Raw genomic sequence first — 27,726 nt, 5'->3', positions numbered from 1 at the left:
GTCCTCGCTCAACCTGGAAGCTGAAGAACAGTTAGGGCTCTTCATCTCCTGGCATCAGGCTGCAGCCTGGAAGTATATTCTTGATGGAGGAACTTCTAGGCCCAGCTGGGAGCATCGTATGTCAAGGTCACGTCCTAGACAGTGTTCAGCCTGCCCGGGCATGCTGCTGCTGCTTTATAAAACACCTACTGTCTTCCCAGACACTCAGGAGGCTGAGATCTGAGGATCACGGTTCAAAGCCAGCCCGGGCAAGAAAGTGTGTGAGACTCTTCTGTCCAATCAATTGCCAAAAAAAAAAAAAAAAAGCTGGGAAGTAGAGCCGTGGCTCAAGGGGTAGAGCTCTAGCCTTGCGCAAAAATGGTCAGGGACAGCACCCAGTCCCCGGTGCAAGGCCTGGAATCAGGGGAAAATCCTACTGTGTGCAGCGAAGGGGAGAAATCCTTGGGAGGGAACACAGAGGCTGGGTGGGAGGTAAGAAACGGGCCCCCGGGCCATGTGGGGAGGATTGGGGAGATATGTTCACAAAGGCACTCTGTGACAATATGGCACACAGCCTGCCACCCCTTCATGTACATCAAAACTGTGTATTAGCACCTGGGAAGCACCTGGCACGGCTCAAAGGTGCCAAGTAGGGGAAAGACAGCATTCAGGCCTCGCTCCCACGTGGCAGCCCCCGAGGGATGGGGGGGAGGGGGGGCTCTGCCTGCTGACAATGGCCAAGCACCATGGCGCGCTTCACACAAGACACTGATCCTCACTGTCGCTTGACAGAGCCGGGGTGCCTGTTTTTACCTGAGGTTGATCGGGGGATGCTCAGGTGGGGAGTCTCATGACAGGGGCTCATGAGGTTTGGAAAGAAAGCTAGAGTCTGATCGGTCCTTGTCCAAACCCAATCCAGGCTGGTGATTCTGCTCTCTACAGGTGGGGAGGGAGGCCCGCTGCAAATGGGGCTCCCTCCACCAGCTAGGGGTACAGTAGGATGCCCCCCATGCCAGTATCAGATTCCCCAGCCCCAGAGCAGACTTTAGTGTTAGCCACACACAGTAGGTGGTCAGCCTGTCTTAGTATTTTAGCATAGTAGGTGGTTGGCCACAACTCAAGGTTCATGCACAGTAAGTGGTCAGCCTATCATAGCATTAGCACAGTAGGTGGTCAGCATGCCTTCCAGTCTGCACACAGTAGGTAGCCATCACACTTTAGTGTTTGCACACAGTAGGTGGTCAAGAAGAGGCTGCTGGTTGAATGACTGGCTCCTTTCCCAGGAGGCTTCTGCCCCTCCCACTTCATGTCATTCAGTGTCAGTCACAAAATGTTACCCCTGGAACCCATCAAAGGGGAACAGAACAGCAGCTGAATGCCAGGCCCTGCCCTAGCCTCTCGTATTCATGGAGTGCAGATCCGAAGTGGTCGCTCTCCTGCTGCTTCTCCATTCTAATGAGAGACACCACTGATAGAGCTCTTGAAAAAAATCAGAAAGCCAGGGAGCGTTATGAAAAAGCATCAGAGAGTCAGGCCCTGGTGGCTCACGCCTGTAAGCCCAGCTACTCAGGAGGCTGAGACCTGAGGATCAAGGTTCAAAGCCAGCCTGGGCAGAAAAGCCAGAAGTGGAGGCTGTGGCTCACACTGTAGAGTGCTAGTGTTGAACACAAAAGCTCAGGGGTGGCCCCCAGGCCCCGAATTCAAGCCATAGGGCCAATGCGTGCGTGTGTGTGTGTGCACACACACTTACATACGCACAATAATAATAATAACAATACGGTATCCAACACAATGGGAGAAACGTAAAGCACGTGAACCCAGAGGGAGGGGCGGCAGGGCAGCAGGGACAGCTCCTGAAGCCGGTGACCCTGACCTCCATGTCCGCACACCCTGACCCCAGGCAGACAGCGGAGGCCACCTGTGGCAGGTGTCCCCGCCCCTCGTGACAGCGGAGCGAGCTGCGTGGACAGGTTAGCACAAAGGCTCCCGGCAGGGCCGCTTGTAAGATGTGTCTCGGCCATTCTAAGCCAGGGGCAGTGCTGTGGGGGGGGAGAGGAGGGGAGGGTGGCTGGAAGTCCAAGCAAAATGTGAGATCCTGTGACACTTCCTGCCTCGGCCCCAGCCAGGATCCAAGACCTCCTGTGGGCTCTGCCTGCAGCCACCCCAGCGTTGATGAAATAGGGACCCAGCACTGGCCGAGGGCAGAAGGAGGTGGACAATGCGTCACCTTGCACGGGGCTGGGTTCCATCTTGGAAAGTCAGTAGGCGAGCAGCCGCGCCACCAGACCCCCGCCATTGTAAACGCGGCATTGACATGCACGGTTGTCTCTTTCAATCCACAGCAATTAAGCAGTGTGTTTTGTTCATTAGCAGGAAATTGACACAGATGCAATCCGGCTTTGTAAATTACCTCGCCTCTGCCTCTCACTGCACCTGTTGGGGAAGGCGGCGGGAGGAAAGAAATAAAGTTAGTAATAACCATTTGCTGCTATTTGAGAAAAAAAAAACCAAAAACGTTTCTAGGACTCCCTTAAAAATAGCTTCCAGGCTCTCTGGGCTCCCCAGCCAGTGGGGGGCGGGAGGGGGGGAGAGACAGCCCTTCCCTATGTCACGAGTTCCAAGCAATGTGTCTCCAGGTGCCAGGGAGTCCAGAGGGCCAGACCTGCTTCAGCAAAAGCCAGCTGCCACACGTGACGGACACATGTGCTCATGGAAAGCCCCCTCTGTCCACAGCTCGTGACCCCTTGAGGAGACACAAGTGTGTCACAGGAGTCCCCAGAAGTCAGACATGGGTACTTAGAAAATCCTCCCTCCCCACCCCCAGGAGACCCGCTGTCCAAGCTGGTCCCTGGGACCAGCCATATGCCTTGTACCCCCACATCTGTCTCAGAAAGCCATGCCCCCGCTGCCCAGCATAGTGGATCGATGTATACAGTAGGTGCTCAGCAAACAGCTCAATGTTGCTACCCAGGGGCTCACTCCCAGGGCCCTCCTGTCTCACTGTGGAAGTGGCAGGGGGCTCCGGCCCCCTCTGGCTGGGGGACTGTAGGCAAACTTGTACCCCTCTCTGCCTTATGTGGGAAATCGGATAATGTCAGGGTTCGACTTGAGTCTTTCTGTTGATTGGGCTAACCACCCTGGGACTGGACGCTGGGAGCCTGGATTGAGGAGCGTGGCTACAGCCCTGGTGTTGGAGGAGGGGGGCTGGCTGGCGGGGCTCCGCTTTGATGGAATATGGAACTTATTTGGGTACCTGGGAAAGACAAGAGCAGCCCCAGAACTTGGATCCTCCTTTGGTGACGATTGACAAAATGAATCTTTTCACTCACCCAGAAAGATGACCTGGAGGCAAGGCAGTTGGGGGCTCGCCCTGGTCATCCTTGCTCTTTGGGTTGTTGAGATCTGGAAGGTTGACGTTCAGAGCCAGGTGGGGCAGAGAAGTCTACCAGGCTCCATCTGTAATGAACCAGCAAAAAGTTGGGCTGAAGGCATGGCTCAAATGGTGGAATGCCAAGCTTTGAGTGAGAAAGTTGAGCAAGAGCATGAGGCCCCAAACTACACAAGGAAGGAAGGGAGGAAGGAAGGAAGGAAGGAAGGAAGGAAGGAAGGAAGGAAGGAAGGAAGGAAGGAAGGAAGGAAGGAAGGAAGGAAGGAAGGAAGGGAGGGAGGGAGGGAGGAAGGAAGGAAGGAAGGAAAGAGAGGGGGAGGAGAGGGAGGAAGGGGGAGGGAGGGGGATGAGAGAGGGAGAGAGAGGGAGGGAGGAAGAGTAGGTACTGTGGACTCTCCTCTTGCCAGCTCTGTTGGGAGTCACATGGTCTGGGGTCCCCATCCTGGAGCTAAACTAGGTGTTAGCATACCCAGGCTGCCTTCCCAAGGAACCCCACATAGACTGGTAGGATTTTAATTCTCCCGTGCGGCTGTGTTAAGGGAGGAGAAGGAGCGAAATACCAGCAGCTCCCGGCTCACGCGTGCAGCAGCTTCAGGAAGAGGAAAGGCAGGGAAGGTATTGAGTGGGGAGATGACATGATTTGAACCGGGCGAGAGACCAGCCTGTGTACGATGGATCTGAAGAAAGCCAGGGGCAAGGAGGCGCCCCTGCCTTTGTGAAGCTCTGGTCCTCATGGCCCCATGTGTGGTGGGGGGGAGGGGGGCGTGGAGGGAGAGAGGAGGGAGAAAGGACTGCAGGTCTGGGAAGTGATGAGGGTTGCCATGGAAACCGTGGCCAGCCCAGGGAGCCAAGGTAGCTATGCAAATTCTCCAGGCACTGTTCCAGGGGGACCTTGAAGGCCACAGCCCAGGCAGCTCAGAGCCTGATTCCCAAAGATCTGGATACAGCAGGATTGGAGGAGACAGGGGGGGAGGTACGGGAGGGAGGGAGGGAGGGTTTAGACAAAGCCGTGTTGTTCTGGAATGGAGGAGGATGGGGGGGGGTAGGTTTCCAGGCTGCCCAGGAAACCCTCTGCTCTCTTTCTCTGGTATCTTTCTCCCTCCTCCAAGCCCCCTTTCTTCCCCCACCCCCATCATGGCAAGCTTCCAGAGGAGGGGGGCTTGGGGTGCCTGAAAACTGGGCTAGACAGCTCAAAATACCAGTGGAAGGTGTTGGTCCTCTCCCTCCCTGCCCCCACCCCCATCTCCCTGCCTGGTTATTCAATAAATACCACCTGGTGGTCAGGACACCAGGACTCTCCCCCCCCCATCCTCCATTGGAAGACCAGTCACAGAACTGGAGATCTTGAGAGAGATAGTCACCCTCACCCCACCATGATGGGCAGGGCGCAGGCCCTCGCCTCCCCAATTCCTAAGACCAGTTGTGAATGGGCCTCTTTCCTGTGCCCTCCCCGCACTCCCCCCCCAGCCATCCCCTGGCATAATCTGCTTAGCTGAGAACACCAACCTATCAGACCCTCTCCCTCCCCTCCCTGAGACACAGTCCTAGGAAGTTAATGGGAATTAAAAGCCGCAGGACACGTGTATCAAGACTTGGTGCGGGTTAATCCTCCAACGTGTCCACTTCCTGGCTGATCCTCACCTCACTAATTAGTCTGGATCAACTCCCTCCCGGATTTCCTCTCTGGGTCTGAGCTCATTCACTTCTGCCGTGCAGATCCTAAATGCGATGGTGATTCCCCTCGGTGCCTCCACCCCCTCCCCCAGCCTGGACGCTTGTAAGACACGGGCCCTCCTCCCTTCCGTGGGAGATCATTCATCCCCCGAGGCACCCCAGCTACTCCAGGGGTGGAAGTTGGGAGGATGGAAGTCTGAGGCCATCCCTGGCCAAGTATCCTAAGAACCCTGTCTCAAAAACAGAGAAAAGGCAGAAAAGGGGACCAGGGCACAGCTTGAGTAGTAAAGCCCACGCCTAGCAAGCAGGAGACCCTGAATTTGGTCTCTAGAAAGGCTGGAGCAGAATGCTTTCACTAGAGCTCTCCTGACCCTGCTCCACCCCAGACTCCCCTGGCATGGAAGGAGAGGAGGGAGGGAGGGAGGAGAAGAGAAAGAGGAAGGGAGAGAGGGAAGGAGGGAAGGATGGGGCAGAGGAAAGGAAGGAGGGATGGAGAGGTAGGATAGAGGGGGAGTTGAGTCTGATTGCCCTCTGACCTCACACCCCCCAGCCATCTGTTGAAGAATCTGCTATGATGGCCATTATTGATTTACTGCGATTATTATTACTATTATTAGAAACCCTGCTCCCTAAAGGGAGAAGCAGCCTCTTCTATCTCTCTCGGTGGCAAAGTTCAATTGTTTCCCTGCTCTGGGCTCAGAATCTCTCTGTCCTTTTACTCTTCGATGCTCATAGGAAATAAAAATAATAATTAATCCTCATAATCATAATATTTCTAAGGTACAAGAGCGCCAGACAACAATTCTAACCTCTTCCTTAATGCATCCCACTACTTTCTTCCTGGACTTTTGTCCTTTGCTGAATTAAATGAGGCAATGTTTTCTGAGTTCCAGGCACCATGTCTGCAAAGGTTTCTTACCTAGAGGTGACTTTGTAATGGAGGGAGTGACCCCAAATTCACATTCATATCTGCCTGGGACCTCGGAGTATAGCCACATTGCATTGTGGTACATGAGGGAAGGTCCAAAACCCGGTGATGGATGTCCTCATAAAAAGGCCTGTGCAAATGTCCTGTGGTGGGTATGGTGGGGGGGGGGGAGGGGAGGGAGGAAGGAAGAGGACTCCCCCATGTGGGTGGAGTGACAGAGCCACCAGGCAAAGGCACCAGGATGGCTGGGAGCCACAGGAAGCTGGCCCATAGGGGGAAAGATGTCTGTCTTGCAGACTTCAGGAGGCCTTGCTCAACGGAGGCCTTGACTTCAAACTTCCAGCCTCAAGAATTGCAAGAGGATAGATAACTAGAATTTCATATTACCCCAGCTGAGGATAACTTGGGGTGACAGCCCTGGGGCCTGCGATCCTCCCTCCCCAGACCTGGGTTTCTTATAGAATGTGGACGATCCAGCAGGAACCTTGAAGGAGCCTGGGAAGACAAGTTAGGCGACCCCCAGGATGCTGTTGGGTCAGGTAGGACCCAGATGGACTTGAGTTTCTCCCGCTGTTGTGGCTGCCTACGCTGACACCTCTGGGGAGTCTGGGCAGTCCACGGCCTCCCATCAGCGAGCCCAGAGCTCCGGCCGAGCCTCCATCACTGCCCCAAAGCTGGACAGAGCTCACAAGAATGTGACACCAGGATCCCAGGTGCTAATGACCCCCGCTGCTGCAGCACCTACTGTGTGCTTGGTTCAGCTTGCCAGAGGCCAGGAGCGCGCTCCAGCATCCACCACGCTGCACCACCTCCCTAAACCACAGCGCCCTCACCTGGAAAGGAGGAGGAAGACGAACATCCCGCACATAAGCAGGAAGGACCTGAGGCCTTTAGTACTTATGTTTTTCATCACAGAGAGACTGAGACACAGGGAGGTCAAGTAGCAGGCCCCAGGTTGCACAGCTGTGAGGCCCTCGATCCAAACCTGGGCCCTGGGGCTCTGACTTGGACTCACATGCCCCAGACTCCTCTCCGCAGGCAGCAGCCTCTGGCCCCCGGCTTCCATCAGGGAAATGGGACAACAGGGTGGAGGCCGAGTTTCCATCTCTAACAAGTAGGTGGATGTTATATAAGACACTGACAACTGGGAAAGGAATCTGGTTTTGAGGCCAAGAATTCCACAGGGCAGGAGAATCTTAACTGCGGGCTCATCCTCAGCAGCACCGGGGCTGGAGAGGCTGGTCAGATAAGTTTCCGGGGACCAGAGACCCCACCAAGGCTGTGTGCATTTCCCAAGAAGCCATTGCAGCCAGGAAAACATGACCCCTCCCTCCCAGAGTGGGGCATGCAATTTCATTCCTTTGTGTGTATAAAGCACAGGTTTTTTTTTACAAGGTGTGTTAATAGAAATATATCACAACTGCAATGTTTAAACCTTAATTGAAAAACTAATCTTAAAAGAGCTCTTGAGATGGATTATCATGAAAAAAGAGATAAACGTTGATAAATCCAGACTTACGGTATCATTCATTTGAAGTTACCTTTTTTTTCCCCAGTCATGAGACTTGAACTCAGGACCTGGACGCTATCTTTCAGCTTCTTCACCCAGGCTGGCACTCTACCACCTTGAAGCCACAGGGCCACTTTCAGTTTTCTGGTGGTTAATTGGACATGAGTCTCACGGGCTTTCCTGCGCAGGCTGGCTTGGAACAGCAATCCTCAGAGCTCAGCCCCCCAGAATAGCTGGGATTACAGGCGTAAGCCACCAGCGGCTGGCTTCATTTTTTTTTTAACTTTTGGCTGGTCCTGGGATTTGATCTCTGGACCTAGGCACTGAGCTTTTTTATTGATTGATTACATAAATTTCACAAATGTCATAGTCTTGTGAGATAGTGATAAAGTCACAAACACATTCCAACCTTCATGGGCAAATTGTCATTATCTTGGTTCCATAAAGTTTGTGAATTCTATGAGCCTTGACAATACAGTTATTTCTTCCACATCGGGTAATACGTACATTTCTTTCCTTTTGCTTAGTTACCTGTTCCCTCTATCCCTCTCATTCCCTCCCTCCCATCACTGCCCTTGAGTTGCTTAGTTCATTTTGATCAGTGTCTAGTACAGCTTACGGGTCCCGCTGTATGTTTTCCCATTTCCCTCTGTTTCTTTGTCCTCCTCCTAGTTTCCCTCAGATGTGCACATATATCCCATATATGAGGTCAGCAGCATGGGTCATTTAGTAATAACAGGCACTGAGCCTTTTTAAGGCTAGCACTCTACCACTTGAGACGCAGCTCTACTTCTGGCTTTTTTTTTTTAGGAGTGGAGGGTGCTTAATTCGGGATATAAGAGTCTCATGGACTTTGCTGCCCAGGCTGGCTTCGAACCACAATCCTAAGATCTCAGCTTCTTGAGTATAGCTAGGATTACTGGTGCCCAGCCAAAGTTTTTAAAGTGTTTTTAAATTCCACACCACTGGCCACAAAGAGAATGCAGGGTTAAATAATGGGCCCAGGCGGCCAGGCAAAAGGAATCTCGAGGGAATTCTTTGTCCTCTGTAGAGGTCACGGAAAAGCAACCACAAGGACTACATTAGCTTCAAATGCTCACACCAATCACACCTGTGCCAGCAAGGTTATCATCGCATTGTTGTGCTGGGTAATGTTGTCATTTGAAAAATCCCTAGGACAGCAATATCTAGCCCTGGTCAGCTAGAGTGACGGGGTGGGGGGAGAAGAAATCTCCATTCCTTCAGAGCAGAGGGTTCTACTGCAGGGGATCGGAACTTAGAAATGGGTTCCGTGGTGGCAGAAGCTAGGGGAGTGAAGATGTCCACTCGCTAAAGGGTCAGCACTGAGCAGGGAGCAAGGAAGCCTGCTTTCTTGGTCATCCATCCCCTGCTCTCTCTCTCTCTCTCTCTCTCTCTCTCTCTCTCTCTCTCTCTCTCTCTCTCTCTCTCTCTCTCTCTCTCTCTCTCTCTCTCTCTCTCACTCACACACACACACACACACACACACACACACACACACACACACATACACGATGGAAAATGCATGAGCACAGATAAAAATGCAAGAAATAAACAGATAGGCAGAGGCACTGGGGAAAGTGAGATGAGACCCTGATGAAAAGCGGAGGCAGGTGATGGAGGATGGCTAAGGGAGGCCCAGGAGATGCACACAGGGAAGAATAACTCTCCAAAGGGATGAGCTGACCAGACAGCAAAGGGCAGAGGACAGAGGCCCTGGAATGAGAAGGCAGGCAAGGAATGAAAAAAAATGAGTTTCTCTCTTCCTGCATTTCCTGGGGCCAAAATGGCCCAAGAGCTCTTTGCATGAGCAGCAGAACACAAACAAGCGCAGGCAGCCTGCGTCGGCGTAGCTCAGTCTGGGACTCGGGGTGAGCTCCTCTGGTGGACGGCGAGGTTGGAATGGCCTGGAGAGATCACCTGGAAGGAAGAGCTGGGTGCCTCTGTTTCTCCCCAGAGAGGGCAGACGGGGTCTCGGTGACTCCTGGGAATGGCTGTCACTGGTCCAAGAGTCAGGTCCCAGGGCCTGCCCAAGAGCACCACCCAGCCTCTTATCTCATCGGACACAAAGAACTGGCATCTTGGTCCATCTTGACGCTGCTATAAAGAAACACCACATGAACAAGAGTGCATTCAGCTCATGACTCAGGGAGACGGGAGTCCAAGACGGAAGGGCAGGAATCTGCCAGCTACCTCATCCACAACGGAAAGCCAAAGGGTGGCAGGATGCGTGTGAGGTGGCAGCCAGCACAGCCCTGCCCCTGGTAGAGCACACTCCTGCAGTACCGGACATCCTGTCAATCAGAAAGGCAGGGTCCTTGTGACCCAGCCCTATGGAACAGACTCTGCCTCCCAGCCACGTGGCTTTGGGGACTGGATCTCCAACACCCAAACTTCAGGGCACCTGCTCCAACCACAGCACCAACTAAACCAGGCACCCTGGGGGTTCCCCCAGCTATGGGGGCTTCACAAGTCCCCCCCGAGGGGGTTCTGACACTCTAGCATCCACGGGCACTGTCATCCACTGGAACAAGGACTTTGGGGGGTGGTGTGGGGACTTCTGAGGTGGCACTGGATATGGGATGTATGCTGAGATCCAGAACTGAGAAGGGAACTCCCCAGAGAGCAGAGAAGAGGACCCTCGGCATGCCTGCCCCCCCCTGCCCCGGGCACTAAGCAGGAAAGCAGACCCTGCCCTCTGTCCCTGCCAGACAGATCTGCTGCTCAGGATTCTGGAGGAAGAAAGCAGGAGCAGGAGAGAACACAGGCATTTCATTGCAGCCGGCATTCAGAGCCTTAGAGAAACCTGGAGAAGTTTATCACAGCTAAGATCTTGATACCATCTGTATTTAAAAAAAAGAAAAAACAAGAATCCTATCAGACTGCTAGAAGAAGATTAGCTTTCCTTCTTTCGGAGTATAAATGGCTTAGACCAACTCTGGCCCGCTTTATCTCCCGCCCCTGCCAGCCAGCTGCCCTTTCCTCCCATCAAGATGGCACGCTAGGGCTCCTGGAATGAGCCTGTCGTTTCCGACTCGCCCATGCTCAGAAAGTCTTTTGTCGGATTCTGCTCTGCCCAACCTGGGTGGAGAGCTGCTGCCCAGAGGTGTGGGGTACGGGGTACAGGATGCAGAAGGAAGGCACGGCTTCTGCTTTTGAGATCCACACAGGCTCCTGCCATTCCAGCCACAGGTGCTACCTCAGTGTGGCAGCATGCCAGGTACTGGTGGTGTGGAAAGAAAGGTTCAGCCAGGCTCACCTGCCGCCTGGCAGCCGTGCCAACAGCAACAGATCAGCACGGAGCCCTTCACCCAGTGACCAAGAACCCAGAATCCAGCCCCAGGGACCCAAAGGGGCTTCCTGGAAGAGGCAACGCCCAAGTGGCCAGGAGGAATCGCCCATGAACCAGGCGTGCAAGAGGAAGGTAGAAGACCCAGCAGGAACCTAACACGGCTGATACAGCATCTTTGGCGACCATTTTAAAGGCACAGTAGGAAGACCGTTGTGAGAAAAACCTCATTTCCACCTCTGTAAGCTTCTGAGGGCACGGTGGTTTTCTTCTGCGTTTCAGCAAGGAGACTCAAAGATATTGTCATCTAAAACTGAGGACAAACTAAGGACAGGAAAGTCCTCTACTGAGATTTGATTTAACTCAGGGACTTGGCTTGCCAGGTAAGCTTGCTACCACTTGACCCACGCCCCCCCCCAGAGGCCCCTCCCTCTTCAGTGATATCAGGTACCAAGTGAGGCCCTGCTCTTTTATGACATCACATGCCAGGGGTGGAGCCCACAGGCCCCACCCCTTGCAGGCACCTGCTTGGGCCTGGCCTCCTGGAGAGGGACTCTGAGAGCAGAGGAAGCAGACACTGCCAGAGTGGTTTTCCTTATCCAGCTTGCATCCCCGTCAAGCAGCCTTGAGTTGTCTTCACACAAGCTCTTCCGGCGTTCAGGAGACTAGAAAAGTCCTTCCCGTCCACCAGTGCGAATACCACCTCACTTGTGCCAATTCTGAGCTTTGGAAGAAAACGAAAGTCTCCACCAAATTAGGCAAGCAGTACCCAGTCTTCTCCAGAGGGAAATTATTTAAATAGCATCCAAATCAATTTCCGTGCCATTAAATATTCTAGTCTGTGTTTTAATTGAGATGATTACATAGTCCCCCAAAGAAGAGAAGAGCTATTTGAAGAATTGTGCCTTCTCTGTCTCTCTTTCTCTGTCTCCCCTCTCCCCACCCCCAATACCCCTGGAATAGACAAAGAAAACCCTTGGTAGGGAGCAGGCCACCACCATTAGCTTGCTTCCTTTCCCACTCATCTTCAGAGCTAACCTGGTTTACTATTTTTCTTTCAGCAATAAAAATAGGGCTCTGAGAGGCACCCAGGGAGCTGGGAACTCTGAGTTCTTCAAATAGAATAAACCAGATCACTGTCTCTTCCCCTTAAGGACGAAGGCTGCAGTTGGATGCACAGGGTGGATGCCATCTTTTGTGACCCAGTCCCCAGCAGGTGTATTTGGCTAAGGGACAGGGAGCACGGCTCAGGCCACCAAGTGCTTGCTCAGTAAATGCTTCGGGCATCTTTCCATGCTCTTGCTGCAGCCTTCTGAAGGAGCTTCCAGACTGGCAGAAAAGGCATACCTGAAAGCAAGTCAATAAACTGCAGCATGGATGACAGGATAGAAGCCAGGGCCCCAGGGAGCGTCCCCGGGCTCTGTGGCATCTCCATCTAGAATCTGTGGCATGCTGTGGTTTGTGTCTGGCTTTCCTTCTAGGCTCAGAGCAAATACCAGGTCAGCTCTGCTGCTTCTGTGCCTAGAAGAATGGCAGGCACAGAGTGTGGCTAGATCAAAACTAAACAGAAGGCCAGGCACAGGTGCCTCACAACTGTAACCCTCAATGTTCAAGTGGCTGAGATCTTAAGGATTGTAGTTCAAAGCTTGCTCAGGCAGAACAGTCTAGGACCCTTTTATCTCCAAAAAGCAGGCATGAGCAAACAAGCTGAGAAAACTCAAGGCCCTGGAGTAGCCTCAGGAGATGGAGAAAAAGGAAGATCCTAAGTTTGAGCCTAGCCCAGATTATATAGCAAGTTCTAGGTCAGGCTCGGCTGCATAGCAAAAGCTTATCATTAAAAAACAGATTTTGGGGGCTGGGAAGGTGGCTCAGTGGTAGAGCGCTTGCCTTGCATGCTTGAGGCCCTGGGTTCAATTCCTCAGCACCACATAAGCAAAAAGAAAAAAGCCGGAAGTGGCACTGTGGCTCAAGTGGTAGAGTGCTCGCCTTGAGCTGAGGAGCTGAGGACAGTGCCCAGGCCCAGAGATCAGGCCCCACGAATGGACCAAAACAAACAAACAAACAAAAACACAGATTTTTAAGAACTAAAAGAAAAAAGCAATGGATGGATGGATGGATGGTGGATGGCTGGCTGGATAGATTTTTACAAACTAAAAGAAAACAATGGATGGATGGATGGTGGATGGATAGATGGTAGATGGATGGATAGGAGGGTGGATGGATGGATGGTGGATGGATGGATGGTGGATGGATAGAAGGTAGATGGATGGATGGTGGATGGACGGATGGTGGATGGATGGTGGATGGATGGATGGATTGTGGATGGATGGATGGATGGATGGATGGTGGATGGGTGGCAGGTGGATGGATGGATGGATGGTAGATGGATGGTGGATGGATGATGGTGGATGGATGGATGGGATGGTAGATGGATGGTGGATGGCTGGATGAATAGATGATGGATGGGTAGGTGGATGGGTGGATGGATGGATGGATGGTGGATGGATGGTGGATGGATAGAAGGTAATGGATGGATGGTGGATGGATGGATAGTGGATGGATGGATTGTGGATAGATGAATAGATGGTGGATGGATGGTAGATGGATGGTGGATGGATGGTGGATGGATGGATGGATAGATGATGGATAGGTGGGTGGATGGGTGGATGGATGGATGGTAGATGGATGGATGGTGGATAATAGAAGGTAGATGGATGGATGGATGGTGGATGATAGAAGGTAGATGGATGGATGGTGGATGGATGGTAGATGGATGGATGGTGGATGGATGGTAGATAGATGGATGGTGGATGGATGGATGGATGGATGGATAGGTGGGTGGATGGGTGGATGGATGGATGCAAGACAAGGTGTGTCAGAGCCCTAGGGAGGGTGCATGTCTCTCCCTGAAGGGATGTAGAGGTTCTGCAGCCCAGGTGCCTTCACAGCTCAGACAGAGGAAATGACAGAGCCCTGCTACATGGCCAGGAAAAGCTCTGACCAGCAGAGGGAACTGTTTATACCAAGTCACCAGACATTGTTAAATCCAGAGCTAACAATTATTGAGCACTTCTGGTGCTCCAGGCTAGTGCCTGGCTCTGCTCACTGAATTCTCATGTCCACTCCCCAGAGGAGCAGCCCAAAGCCAGGGAGGATGACCCTCTAAACTCCCACAGGGAGAAGATGAAAACAAGCAGTTTTCAGTGGAGGGGAGAGGGAAAAGGGTGAGGATTTGGTGCCTCTGGCCTGGCTAGGGAAATCCATAGGGATTTCCTACTAGCCCTCCTCCCAATGCATGGTGTGGGGAAAGCAGCAAGTATCTGACAGGCGGTTGGCAGTGTAGCAGAATGCCCTTCCCTTGGAGAACTTTCAAGTTCGTGTTTGCCAAATGGGAATTCTGGGGACAGTGGGAGGAGAATCCACATGCAAATGACCTAAATGCATTTCCTTTGAGCTGCAAGACTTATCAGAACCTTGACCAGGAAGGCAAGCATTTGCAATTGCCTGAAGAAAGAAAAGGATCTGCTGACTTACTTTTCTGTGTGACGTTATTTTCCCAACCCCTACAGAATGGTATATTTTGGGATTGGAGGATGTAAGGCATGGGAGGGCATCATTGGAGGATTTCTCCACCTGTCAGCAGGTGGGCAGGGCAGGTGGCTGCAGAGTTAAAGGCAGGAACAGAGCCGGTCTGCTGACAAGACACCTCCACTCTCTTCCCGGACAGGATGAGCACGGAGGCTGTCCGTCGGTGGGACTGGCCTGCATCTGGTTCATTGGCATCAGAGACACACTTCTCCTCACAGCAGGTCCAGCGGGGGAGAAACTAAATCCATCCACACTGCATTATCCAAACAAAGCCATTCTGCTTCTGCAGGGAACAATGGGCCGGCTCTTCACGGCAATTTAATGGCTGTGGCATATCGCCCAGGCCATCAATTAAATTCCAATCCAATTTCCTTTCTAAGACTACTCTGCCTTTGGGAGTTCCTTTCTAATGGGGAGCCGAGCTGGCTGATGAGAGACAGGAAGAGGGCTTTGTCCAAAACACAGGAGGACATTGCTGGCGCCAGGGCCGGCCTCTCAGATCTTGTCCTCCTTTGCCAAAGAGGTCACGGGTAAGGACAGACAATCGGACTGCACCACATAGCAGGTCAGCTTTAAAAAAAAAAAAAAAAAGCAGAGGCATTTGCTTCTTTTGCTACCCTTGTGTGACCAAGGTGGGAAATGGAGTCCCAGCAAAGCCAGGTCAGTTGGCCAAGGTCACGTTAACTACTAATCGGGCCTCCTAAACTGTCTCCATTTTCTTTTTCTCTGCTGTATTTGACTCTGCCCTCCTCCTATGGTGGTGAAAGGGATCCACTACAACCTTAATCGGAGTTCATGGAGATTGGGGTTACAACAATCCTGGAGGCACAGAGGGAGTCTGAGCAGGAAGGACCTGGGTATGTGAATGGCACTGGGGACTGTTCGTTTCTTGCTATGTGTGGTAGGCTAGGACAGGGTGACTTGGGCATTCCCAGATATTCAGTGGCATTCTTGGTTCCTCCCCTTCCATGCCAGCAGATCCCCCTCAGCCCAGGAGTCAGCGTCCAGAAATGTGTCCAGGCTAACTAACATTGTTAAACGTCCTTAGGGGAGGGGAGGGTCGAGTCACCCCCAGCTGCAAACCCCTGAGCTACAAGAACTGTGGGGAGGTGTCAGGACCAGAGGGGGCCCTTGGCGGCTTTCAGCCTCAGTGTGCACGTCTGCAAGAATGGGAGAGCAGGTTTGCTATGGCAGAGGTTTTTGCTCTGGTGCCAAACCCAGGGAATGGATGGTTGGGGTTCTCTGGGAAAGAGCTGGAGTTATTCCATCACTCAAGGCTGCTGGACGCCTGGCTGGGGTACGATGAGATGTCGCGTTCAGACGGCGAGTGTGCAAGGCCTCGACAGCACAGAGGAAGTGGAGGCGGCTCGCGCTCGGAGCAGTCGGGCCCCCACCTCCTGGTGGGGGGGGGTCGCCGTCTGTGACTCAGTTTCCTCATCTGCAGGATGCGGTTCCCAGGACAGGGGATGGGATGCGCCGTTCGGACACCACGCACCCGGCTTCCGCCATGCTTGGAGGGTTGGGGAGCCGGTGCCTGTCTGTCCCCACCGCCACACCGCAGCTCCAGGGCGGCTGCGATGAACCCGGGCGCGTCCTTCCCGCCCCAGCGCCACTGTCCGGGGGCGCCAGGCCAGCCAGGCCCAGCTGGGCCGCGGGCACCGGGGGCCTCTGTGCGGCCGGGCTGAGAAAAGGGAGGCCGTGCGCTCCGGGCTCGGGACGCCAGGCGGGCGGGCGGGGGCCACGCACAGGAGGCCGAGGGCACGGAGGTCAAGGGGCGCGGAGCCCCAGGGCGAGCGGGCTCCGTGGTGGTGGGGTGCCTCCTCCCAGCATGCACCGGGGTGGAGCACTCCTGCTCACTCCCAGGGTGCACCGGGGCAGGACACGCTTGCCGGCTCCCAGCATCCACCGGGGCAGGACACGCTTGCCAGCTCCCAGCATCCACCTGGGCAGGACACGCTTGCCGGCTCCCAGCAGCTACCGGGGCAGGGCGCGTCTGCCGGCTCCCGGCATGCACCGGGGCAGGACACGCTTGCCAGCTCCCAGCAGCTACCGGGGCAGGGCACGTCTGCCGGCTCCCGGCATGCACCGGGGTGGAGCACTCCTGCTCACTCCCAGGGTGCACCGGGGCAGGACACGCTTGCCGGCTCCCAGCATCCACCTGGGCAGGACACGCTTGCCGGCTCCCAGCAGCTACCGGGGCAGGGCGCGTCTGCCGGCTCCCGGCATGCCCCGGGGCAGGACACGCTTGCCAGCTCCCAGCAGCTACTGGGGCAGGACACGCTTGCCGGCTCCCGGCATGCACCCGGACGTCCCTGCCGGCTCCCGGCATGCACCGGGACGGCCCCATGGCGGCCGGACGCTCGGAAGGGGCGCGCAGAGTCTGGTTCGCTTCCGTCAGGTGGAAAGGAAGATGGCCGTCGTGACTCCTCAGGAAAGTCCTTTAGGTTCCCAGGAAGCGCTGTATCTGCGCGGACCTCCGCCGTGGACCCGGTAGGCCCCGAGCCCGCCTGCGGCCCCGGCCGCGCCCCGAGCCCCCCCCCCCCCCCCCCCGCATTGAGGTGACCCTAGGAACCCGACAGGCGGGAGGCGGAGACCCCCCCCCACCTCCCCCCAGTGACTTGGAGCCGGGTCTCCCCACATCCGGGCATTTTCCACCTGTGAGCACCACCCTGGGTGAGCGTTCTAGAACATTCTCTACTGTGAGTCATCACGGCGCGGTCACCATGAGGAGAAATGGTCCACTTTTACTCCTTCTGCCTTCCACACCCAGGCGCGCACACCGTCTGGATTCCTTCCCGTGTTTTATAGTTGTCTGCTGAGAACGTTGGTAATTGAATCTCGATAGATTTCCCGCCCTGGGCACTGTCTCTGAGCTTTCTCATGTATCTGTATCTGACTCGCCGCGTTTTATGCACACAGACAAGTGGCCTTGTATCCTCGCCTCCTCCGCTCTCCCTCCCCTCCCCTTCAGCAAGTCAACACAGTCACCCCTGAAACATGAATGGCGCCGGGACTGAATGGGGGTTGGGGAGAAGAGGCAGGAAGGGAAGGGGTGTTTAAAATGCAAATGGATTGGCTTTGATGTCAGTCCGGTTAATCAGATGGCTAGACCCAAGGCAGCACCAACAGCAGTCTGCTTTAGTCACAGGGCGGTTGGACTCTCCACCCCTCCTGTGCCCTTCATGAGAAGTAGCTGGACAGAAAAGAACCTTCCAAGCCTTCTGAGCCCAGTGTGAATCACAAAGAACTCTCCTAGGGGGAGGGGAGGGAGCAGCTAGCACAGAAGGCAATTATCAGAGAAATACTCTGGTAGCCAAAACCCTGAAACGGCCTTTTCTTGCCTGTCCAAGCCTGCCCACATACCACCTGCTGTGTGTCCCCCACCCCAGTTCTGCGCCCAGGGAGGAGGGGCCTGGGCTGTCACTTCACTATGCTGCTTTGTACCCAAATCTCCCCCACCCATGTAACCATGACATGTCCAACAGCACTAGAAAAATGAAGATATCTAGCAAATTGGCCAGCTGGGCCTCTTGTTTGTCCTCTTGAAGTGACAGTGGACTGTGTAATATGTATGCATGGGCTGTGTCCCTGCTTTTTGCCTGTAAGCTGAATCCTGTGTTCTAGGATGAAGTTTGGCAACTCTAGGGCTGCTTAGTAAGCATGGAGTGTCCCTGGCCTGAAATGCTTGTGACTAGAATTGTTTCAGATTTCAGGTTTTGTGCTCCTTGCATGTACATGATGAGATATTTTGGTGATTAGACCCAAGTCAAAACACAACATTAACTGGTGTTTGATATACACCATATGCACACAGCCTGGAGGTCATGCTGTACAATATTTTTAAAAAATAATTCTGCACATGAAGCAAAGTTTCATGGAATAGAATTTTCTATTTGTTTGGGGGGGGGGGTTGTTGGTTTTTGTTTGTTCCAGTACTGAGTCTTGAACTCAAGGCCTGGATGCTTTCAATTGGCTTTCCTACTCAAGGTTCATGCTCTACCACTTGAGCTACAGCTCCACTTCTGGCTCCGTGTGTGTGTGTGTGTGTGTGTGTGTGTGTGTGTGTGTGTGTGTGTGTGTGTGTGTGTGTGTGTGTGTGTGTGTGTGGTGGGGCTTGAACTCAGTCTGGGCGCTGTTCCTCAGCTCTTCAGCTCAAGGCAAGCACTCTACCACTTGAGCCACAGTGCCACTTCTGGTTTTCTGGTGGTTTATTGGAGATGAGTCTCACCAGCTTTCCTTGCCCAGGCTGGCTTTGAACAATGATGCTCAGGTCTCAGCCTCCTGCATAGCTAGGGTTACAGGCATGAGCCACCATGCCTGGCTCACTTCTGGCTTTTTTTTATTAGAGATAAGAGTCTTATTGACTTCCCTACCTGGACTGGCTTTGAACTGCAGTCCTAGATCTCAGACTACAGAGTAGCTAGGATTACAGGTATGAGCCACTGGTGCCCAGCTTCAAAATTTCTACTTGGAGCATCATACCTGTATTCAAAATTTTTCAGACATTTTTGATTTTTCAGATTAGAAGTTTTCAACCTACAGTGCAAAGTCCTGTGTGAGCTCATAATATATCACTTAAAGAAGGGACTTTGTCTAACACGGGGAATCAGATGCCACACTGCAGGCATGTTTGTGACCCTAGGCTGCAAGTCCATGATATGGTTTAGGTTCTAAGCAGACAACATTGAACAGAGCAGACTGGTCCTGTGCTCAGGAAACTGACTCCCAGTAGGGAGGGCAGGAGGGAAGGCGGCAGTTAACAGTGTGACTCAGGCTTTGACTATTTCAGTAGTGTTGATGCTGTGTGGTTCTATAGTACTCTGCACAGTCCCCTGCAGACAGACAGGGTGGTGGTTCTCTGATCTCTGCTGCTACACACAGCACGTGGCATTGTACACACATGACGCCCTCTAGGGGGTGTCAGTGTCTGTGCACGTCTCTGCTTTGGGCCACAGCCAGGCAGCACATTGGTGTATACCAATCAGAGCACCCACCGTGTTCTCAGGACTCACAGCCACATGCATCTACCACACAGCCTCAGCCCAGCCTGCAACACAAACTCTGGCTTGTGCGAGGAAGCCCTCAAAGGGCTCTAGAATGGACCCTCCTGGCTTCTTGGGAGCAGAGGTGTGTGAGACAGGTGGGAGTTTAGCCCCACCCCCATGACACAGCTTCTAGGCAGGAGAAGCTGCGAGAGAAACCAGAGAAGACCTGGAGCACACTGTGCCTGCAGCCCGCTTGCCAGGGGCCACACAGAGCGAAGCGGAGCATCACCACAAGCTGAATGATGGTCTTGCTGGTGCAGCTGATACTCTCCCCATGAGATGGTGGCAGGGTCCCTCGGTGGAGAATTACTAGAAGATGGTTTTTCTGTGTCAATTTAAACTTGGAATGGGCAAATCTTTTGACTGGGTATCACAACCAAATAGGTAAGTCTGCCAGATAAATTACCTGGACTTGTTAACATTGTGCTGTTTGGAGGTCAAAGGTAACAGCACAAACGTTCACAGATGACAGGTTCAGTAACGTAAATGTTAATATTTTATGTAATTGAGCACATGTTCCCAAAGGGAAAGATACTTGTGATGGATTCTAAATGAGATGGTGGTGGTAGAAGATAAATGTGCTGGAATACTATATAGCTGCAAAAATAAATCAATGCTGACATTTATCAACATAGATGAAAAAGTGCTAAGAAAAAAAAGTCCAAAGGAAAAAAGGGGGGAAGCAATTTTGCAGGAAAATCCATAAGGTATGACAGTATTTATATAAAGTGTAGAAACATGCCACCAAGGGTCACATGTAATTCCGACAGCTTGATATTTGGGATAGATGGAAATGCACAGTAAACACAACAGGCCGGACATTGGTGGCTCACACCTGTAATCCTAGCTACTCAGGAGTTTGAGATCTGAGGATCATGGTTCAAAGCCAGCCCAGGCTGTGACTCTTTTATCTCCAATAAACCCCCACTAAGAAAACCAGAAGTAGTGCTGTGGCTCAAGAGGTAGAGTGCTCACCTTGAGCTGAAGAGCTGAGGGATAGTGCCCAGGCCCAGAGTTCAAGCCCCATGACCAACCAAAAAACTAAAAATAAAAAAAATAACACAACAGTAGTAAAACAACAAAGCACACGTCAAATGAGAAGGCAAAGCACCAAAGCCAGGTATTAGTTACTTGTGGAACGCGGGGAGGATCAGAGGTCCTGGCTCTACTGCAGACACAGTATTCCTAGGCAGAAGATAGGCGCACATGTGGGAAATTTTGCCACCTTAGGGGTTTTTTTTTCTTCTTTTTGGATGACTGGAATGGTTTAAGATGCATGTCTTTGTAAGTGACAGAGCTGTCTCTGTCGTGTGATGGTTTGGTGACTGTTCGGAGAGATGGAACATGACAGCAGTGCTCTGAGTCACTGATGACTGCCGTGCGCTCTGCGGCTCACGGGCGTGCACCGGCACGCTCTGAGTCGTACGGAAGGCTGCTGCGACCCCATCACATGGAGGAGAACGTTGAGGGCCTGGGATGGGGATGGAATGTGTAGCCTGTCCCAGGCAGTTAGCATCGGGCTGGGCCTAGACCAGAAACAGTCCCACAGCCCCCGCCACCATTCCATCTTCTAAGCTCAGTACGCTTGAGTGCTTTTATAGCAGTGCATTTTACTTAGAGATGAAACTAGACCCCATTATTGCAGGAGGCCCCTCTGAAGGAGGCGATGGTTATGCTTTCAATTCCTATGTTTCCAGTGTCTTTGTAATTTCAGAAAGTTAATCAAAGATGAGGGGAAAGGGGACATGCACAGGAAGGGTCGAAACTCCCTAACTCTGCCCCGATTTGCTGTGTAACCTTGCATCACTTCCCCTCTCGGAGTCCTTCCTTCCTTCCTTCCACCTACAAAGTGGGGGATTAAAATGGCACATCCCAGGACCATTGGGTCGTGGGGAGGCTGAGGTGAGAGCATGGGGGGAAATGCCCCCTGGGGAAGATGACTTGCCATCTGTGGACCAAGGCTCTCAGCTGCTGCAGCCCCCTCAGCAGACGGCACCCCACTCTCCTGATCCCACCCTTCATCCCAGAGTCTTCACAAGGTCCACAGGAATAAGCACCAGCAACCTGACCTTACCCCAGAGCCCTTGTTCCCACAAGACTGGAGAGGCAGGTGAGCAGGGCCATCACTGGCCATAACAAGCCAGAGCTGTGTCCATCTGTTTAATACCCCACACTGACTTCCTGGGGCTTGAACTCAGGGCCTGGGCACTGTCCCTGAGCTTCTTTTGCGCAAGGCAAGCACTCTACCACTTGAGCCACAGCATAACTTCCAGCTTTTTCTGTTTATGTGATACTGGGAACCCAGGGCTTCATGAATGCTAGGCAAGCACTCTACCACTAAGCCACATTCCCAGCCCTGATCGGTGATTGTAAATGAGTGGATGAATGGCTGGATGGATGGATTGACAGATTGACAGATGGATGGGTAGGTGGATGGATGAATTGATTGATATCAATAGATCGATGGATCTAGAGATTGATGGGCTGACAGATTGATAGATGAATGGATGGATGAATCAATCTAGAGAGCAGTGGAGCTATGGATGGACAGATGGAATGATAATCTCATGTGGGTGGGACTCCCACACTTAAAATTTCCCCTCACAAAACCAAGCTTCCTTTCCTATAAAATAATATTCATGCCAGAACTGTCTCCATTGTCTAGTGACACAAGTAAACCACCCTGACTGACACCAGGAAAGAGATGGCTCCATTTTGTTTCCTGTGTTAACCATGGGTCCTTAGCTGTGGATGATTTTGTCAACTACCGCAAGACCTTTGGCCATGCCTGCAGTCACATCCAGTTACTATAATCAGGGAGTAGATGGAAATTTCCCACCCTCACCTAGCAGGTAGAAGCCAGTGAGGCCCTTGGCTTCCTACAGCACCCATTTTTGGCCCCAACAAGAATAATCCAACTCAGATGTCGAAGGCATAGAATTCTCCCGCAGCCTGCAGGGTGGGCCAGAAGTGCCTGTTTTCACAAGATGGGTTCTGGTGTGGGTGTCAAGTCCCCAGTGGCCTTGTTTGGTTCCTGCTGTGCTCTGCAACCTTGGGCAGTCCTTCACCCTCTCGAGACTGGATATCTCTTCTCTGGTAGTTTGTAACTGCAGTGTTGGGGAATCTTTGAGTCCTTGAGATACCGCTGTGTGCTTCTGGGGTTTATGGAGTCCAATCAGCCAACCAAGGCAGGCTTGAAAAGTCATTCCTGCAAAGTCAGAGGGGACCAGAAATAACTGCTTGATTGGAGGTTCCATAACGAGAGCCGCGGTAGTGATGGATTCGCCCAAAATACATCCATTGAGTCACCCAGCACTCAGCTTCCCAAAATTCACCACTGCTCTACAGAGAGGGGGTCAGCACAGCCACAGAAAAGCCAGCACACAGACTTGGCCCACACAGCCAGGGAAAGCAACGTGCAGGACTGGAACCTAGACCCAACTCTGGAGTTCCCCATGCTCCACACCTTAAGTCTGGGAAGCGAATGACCCCTCATCCTCCTACCACGCTCCCCCATCCCCCATGATGGCCTCTCCAGGGTCCTGGCGAAGGTCCTGGCTGGAAATGAATGTCACACAATAGAGATTTGTTGACGCCACCAGCAAACTGTTGCAGTTGGCACAGATTAAACCTCTGCTAGCAACTCCAGGAAAGTAATGAGCCTTCCCAATGGCCGGCTGCTCAAATAAATTTAAATGACAGCGCTCGCTGCCCCGAGACTATGGCTGAGTAAGCATCCCTTTGCAGGAAATGGACAAGGACACCCAGCAGTCCAGGGTCTCTGGCCCCACGGTGGCTGTCAGCAGGGTTGCTCTGACCACCCCCAGCCTCCCACAGAGGGGCCGTGATGACAAGAGCAGGGGTCAGCCATAGTGGTAGCTGGCCAGTGTCAGAGGCTCAGCGTGAGGGACACGGCAGTTTGGTTGTTCACACACTGCGTGACCACTGCCCTGAGTTGGGGCAGAGAAGCCCCGCTTGGTGCAGATGAAACTGAGCTCAGGAGGGAAAGCTCTTAGCCAGCGTTGGGAGAAATGGGTCTGAAAAATTACACGAAGCTGATCTCAAGCACAATCTAGGATGACAACTGCCCGTCACCCATTTTTTAAAGTAACTAAATGGTCTCTGACGCACCCCAGTTAAACCTAGTATTCTTTCTCTCTTACATGCATCAAAAACCTTATCATACAAGAGAAATCATACTTGAACCAATGTGGTAGTGCACACCCATAATCCCAACACTTAAGCTAAGAAAATAAATTGAGAGATTAAGACTTAGCCTGGGCTACATAGGAAGGCCTGTCTTTTAAAAGAAAAAAGAAAAAAGAAGAAGAGAAGGAGGGAGGGAGGGAGGGAGCATACTTTGGCAGTACTGAGGTTTAAACTCAGGGCAGATTTTTTACATTTCACTCACCTCCGGCCAGGAAAAATACTTAAAATACAGATCTGTCAGCCAGGGCTTTGTCTCACTATCCATCCTTTCTTGTGATGCCGACCAGGGCCGTGAGCCACAGCTCCAGTAGACCACACATCACAGAGGTTGACAAGTGATGTTTGTGGTTGCTAGGTTACAGCTCGGTGGGTGTGGCCTGTCTGATGCATTTTCAGTGTTCCGGTTTTTTTATTTTATATTTGTATTATCTTTAAGTAGCTATACAAAGCAGTTGCTATTCAACAAAGCAGTTTATGAATACAATGAGTTCTCATGCCTCTCTCCCAACCCACCCCTTTTGTCATCTTTCTTTATTTTGTAGCATATGAATTGAATTTTTGCTACATTCTCTGCCACCCTTCTCTGTTCGTCTACCCACCTACCCTTAACCCCTACCCTACCTCTTTCAAATAGTATTTTCATATCAAGTGATGTTCGTGTAGATTTTGTTGTTGTCTTGTTTTTTAACTTACTTTATTATAGAGGTGACGTATAGAGGGGTTACAGTTACATAAGTCAGGTAATGAGTACATTTCCTTTCGTACAGTGTCTTCTTTTCCCTCACTCTCTCCCTGTCCCTTCCTCCATCTGTACTTCTGAGTTGTTTTTAAGTTGGGGTGGGTTTATCACCACATAATCCCCAAGTAACTCCAGGATTATCTGTAACTGGTTTTACTTTGCAAGCAAAACTGAGTCAGAAAGAATCCACAGAGCATACAAGCCCCCCTCCCCACCCGAGCCTGGCCGCAGCCCACACCTCCCCAGCCTTGACTCTGCTTACCTCCACCCATACACCCGGCTCCCCTGAAAACCCTCATCTGTTCCAACCTCACCCAGGTCCCCTGGTCCCCACTGTTCATGTTTCACCCTGAATCTACCTGGAGGCAATAAGTGATCAAAATATTTGTCTCATCTAAGCACTGGTGTCGCATGCCTGTAATCCTAGCTACTTAGGGGTCTGAGACCTGAGGATGGTGGTTTGAAGCCAGCCTGGGCAAGAAAAACCATGAGACTCCTATCTCCAGTTAACCACCCAAAAGCCTGACTTTTACCATAAAGCTGTAGCTTAAGTGGTAGAGCAGCCATTAGGGACAGAGTCTAGGCCCTGAGTTCAAGCTCCAGAACCAATACACACACACACACACACACACACACACACACACACACACACACACACACACACACACACACACACACACACACACACACACACACACACACACACACACACAATTATCTCCCACAAAGTTTGTTTTGTTTTACAGTGCTGGGGACCAGGGCTCTAGCATAGAGCCAATCCCTGCTCTAGTTCTGTGTTTTCTCATTGAAAAAGTATCTATGACATCCAGAACCCTGAGCCAGAGCAAAGAGCTTGACAAAGACAGCAGAGCCTGGTCTGGGTCCTACGGCACAAGGCTTATCTGAGCCTTATGCTGTGGACAGCCTTCCCGACATGCCTGGCAGACTGCAGGGAGCCTGCTGCAGCCCTGCCACCACACAAGCTTCTCCTTCTGCATGTTTATCACACCAAATAACAAGTGTCCGCTTCTTGCCTTCCCCGCTCCTGGCCCTTATACAGCTGACTGAGCTCCAGGGTTCTCCAGTCCTCTAAAGCTGAGCGGCTCTCCCTGACATGGCTAGCCTTCACATTTAGGGGAAAGGAAGGACTTAAAGGCAAGCCTGGTCCTCCCTCAGCTGGGCCATCATTGGAGTCTGACTGAAGGTAGACCTCCTACCCTTCAGCCCCACCTTAACTGCCATCTTTTCTCTTCTTCCCAAGGTGCTGGCCCTGAGGGAGTCACTGGCCTTTCTGACCCCTACCTCCTGCCCCCAGGAGCACTGGAGAGTGGCAATTTGAGCCAAGAGAGTGGGGAAGCAGGATTGACCATGGCTGCTCCAAATCCTGCCCAGTCAGGGGAAGAACTGGAAGAGTTAGAGGTGGAAGGGGCCACAGCAGCCTCCGTGCACCACGAGGACCCTGAAATGGAGGCAGGCACGGAGGGCACCCTTGCTCCCAGGAAGAACCCGCCTTCTCTGAAGCAGGGGAACTCGGCCAGGAAGCAGCTGAGGCCTAAGGCCACATCCACAGTGGCCATGCCAAGGGCAGGGTCGCCCCCAGCGGTGGCTACCAGCCTGGGGCCCCTCTCCCCCTCCACGGAGAAGCCCCACCCACCTGGGGACCCGGAGCCTGCAGTGGACTCTGAGCTGACGTCCAAGCTGCCCCTGTGGCCGGGCAGGAAGGAAGATGCCATCCCCACAACGCCCGCCCCACTACAGATTGCCCCCTTCACCTCCCAGCCGCACGTAGCTCACACACTCCCACAGAGGCCCAGCCTGGCAGAGCCCCAGGAGACCCCTGAGGCACCCCCAGAAGATATCAGCCCCCTGGCCCTGGGGGACAAGGATGAGAACAAGCTGACCGGGTCAGCCTCGGAGGAGAGCCAGGAGACCACCACGTCCACCATCATCACCACCACGGTCATCACCACCGAGCAGGCCCCAGGTACGAGGCCCCCTGCTCCAGCACGGGGCACGGGAAGCCCGATCCCACCCCACCCCACCCCAGCGTTCAGAATACGCACCCCTCTTCCACACATGAGGCCAGCAGACACTGAGGCTCCAGGCCACCACCTGTGTGGACCCGGGGATGGAACCCAGGGCCGGGGCCCGCTGGGCAAGCCCCTGCCCCTGAGCCCCGCAAGCCTCATGTAGGCTGCACAATCGGCCCACTGTGTATGGGCCACTCACCTGTGAATGCAGAGATCCAGGGAGTGTGCCGGGCATGGTGGTGCATGCCTGCAATCCAGCTGCTCAGGAAGTAGAGACTGGGAGGCCTGCAGTTCCAGGCCAACCTAGACAAAAACTTACTGAGACCTCATCCCAGCATATAAGTGGAGAGTGGCATTTCACACCTGGGGTTCCCGCCTACATGGGAAGCATGGGTTTAGGAAGATCTTGGTCCAGACTTGCCTTGGCAACACTGCAAGACCCTATCTGACAAATGGCCTAAGCAAGAAGAGCAGGGGTTGGGACTCGGGTGGTAGAGTGTCTGCTTAGCAAGTGTGAGGTCCTGAGTGCACACCTCAGCACTAAACGAATGAGTGAGTGAATCCAGCAGTACCTGTGGCTGTTCTTAGCTGCAACACTTCTCCAGGCCCATTCACTCCTGAACACGCATGCATGCGCACGTGTACACGTGTGCACACACACGGCCCCACAGGGTCTCCCATGTGAGCCTCCTTGCATCCTAACGAGCCTGTCTCCACAGCTGTCTGCAGCGTGAGCTTCTCAGGCCCCGAGGGCTACATCGACTCCAGCGACCACCCGCCACTGCCCTCCAGCAACTTCCTCGAGTGCACGTACAACGTGACGGTCTATACTGGCTACGGGGTGGAGCTGCAGGTAAGGGGCCAGGCATCCACCTGCCCGTCTCCTCGGCGGGAACCCTCCCTCGACCGTGCTGGCCACATCCCCGACCCATCCACGGCTCTGCCTGCTCTACCCAGGGCTATTTTGAGGTTTGGGCGCATGAGCAGGAATTCCCAACTCAGTGTTCCTTTGACATCCACTGGAATACATGGAGGATATATTGGGAGGAATTTTACTCTTTTCTTTAATTTCCAGAAGGAAGATACCTTAATACCCTGTGTCTCACACACACACACACACACACACACAACACACACACACACACACACACACACACACACAGCGCCTGTCTGGCTTCCTGTTGCCTCCACTGCAAACACGCAGGTCAATGGCCTTGAGTAGAAACACTTAGGAAGGAGGATGAGGCAAGCTGCTGACAGCTCCTCAGGAGGGAGAGACCCAAAGACCAGCCTTTGATTCCAGCCGCAAGACCCAACCACCAAATAACC

General features: G+C 53.0%; 1 protein-coding gene across 4 annotated transcripts in view; it reads left to right on the top strand.

Annotated features, from left to right (window-relative positions):
- Positions 1 to 27,726, top strand: part of Sez6l (seizure related 6 homolog like) — a 105,623-nt gene that overhangs the window by 45,987 nt on the left and 31,910 nt on the right. For 3 of the 4 annotated variants that reach the window (XM_069994628.1, XM_069994626.1, XM_069994627.1), the window contains exons 2-3: positions 25,629 to 26,351; positions 27,117 to 27,250. In XM_069994628.1, the coding sequence (XP_069850729.1) occupies positions 25,629 to 26,351; positions 27,117 to 27,250 (857 nt within the window). Of the gene's footprint in view, positions 1 to 16,787; positions 16,865 to 25,628; positions 26,352 to 27,116; positions 27,251 to 27,726 lie in introns of those variants that run through there. The other variant, XM_069994629.1, reaches the window with a different exon arrangement.

Source organism: Dipodomys merriami, unplaced genomic scaffold (assembly GCF_024711535.1).
Source record: "Dipodomys merriami isolate MVZ:Mamm:240054 unplaced genomic scaffold, mDipMer1.0.p SCAF_45, whole genome shotgun sequence".
NCBI lineage: Eukaryota > Metazoa > Chordata > Mammalia > Rodentia > Heteromyidae > Dipodomys > Dipodomys merriami.
The sequence above is the reverse complement of the archived record's forward strand: the minus strand, read 5'-3'. Positions and strand labels throughout refer to the sequence as shown.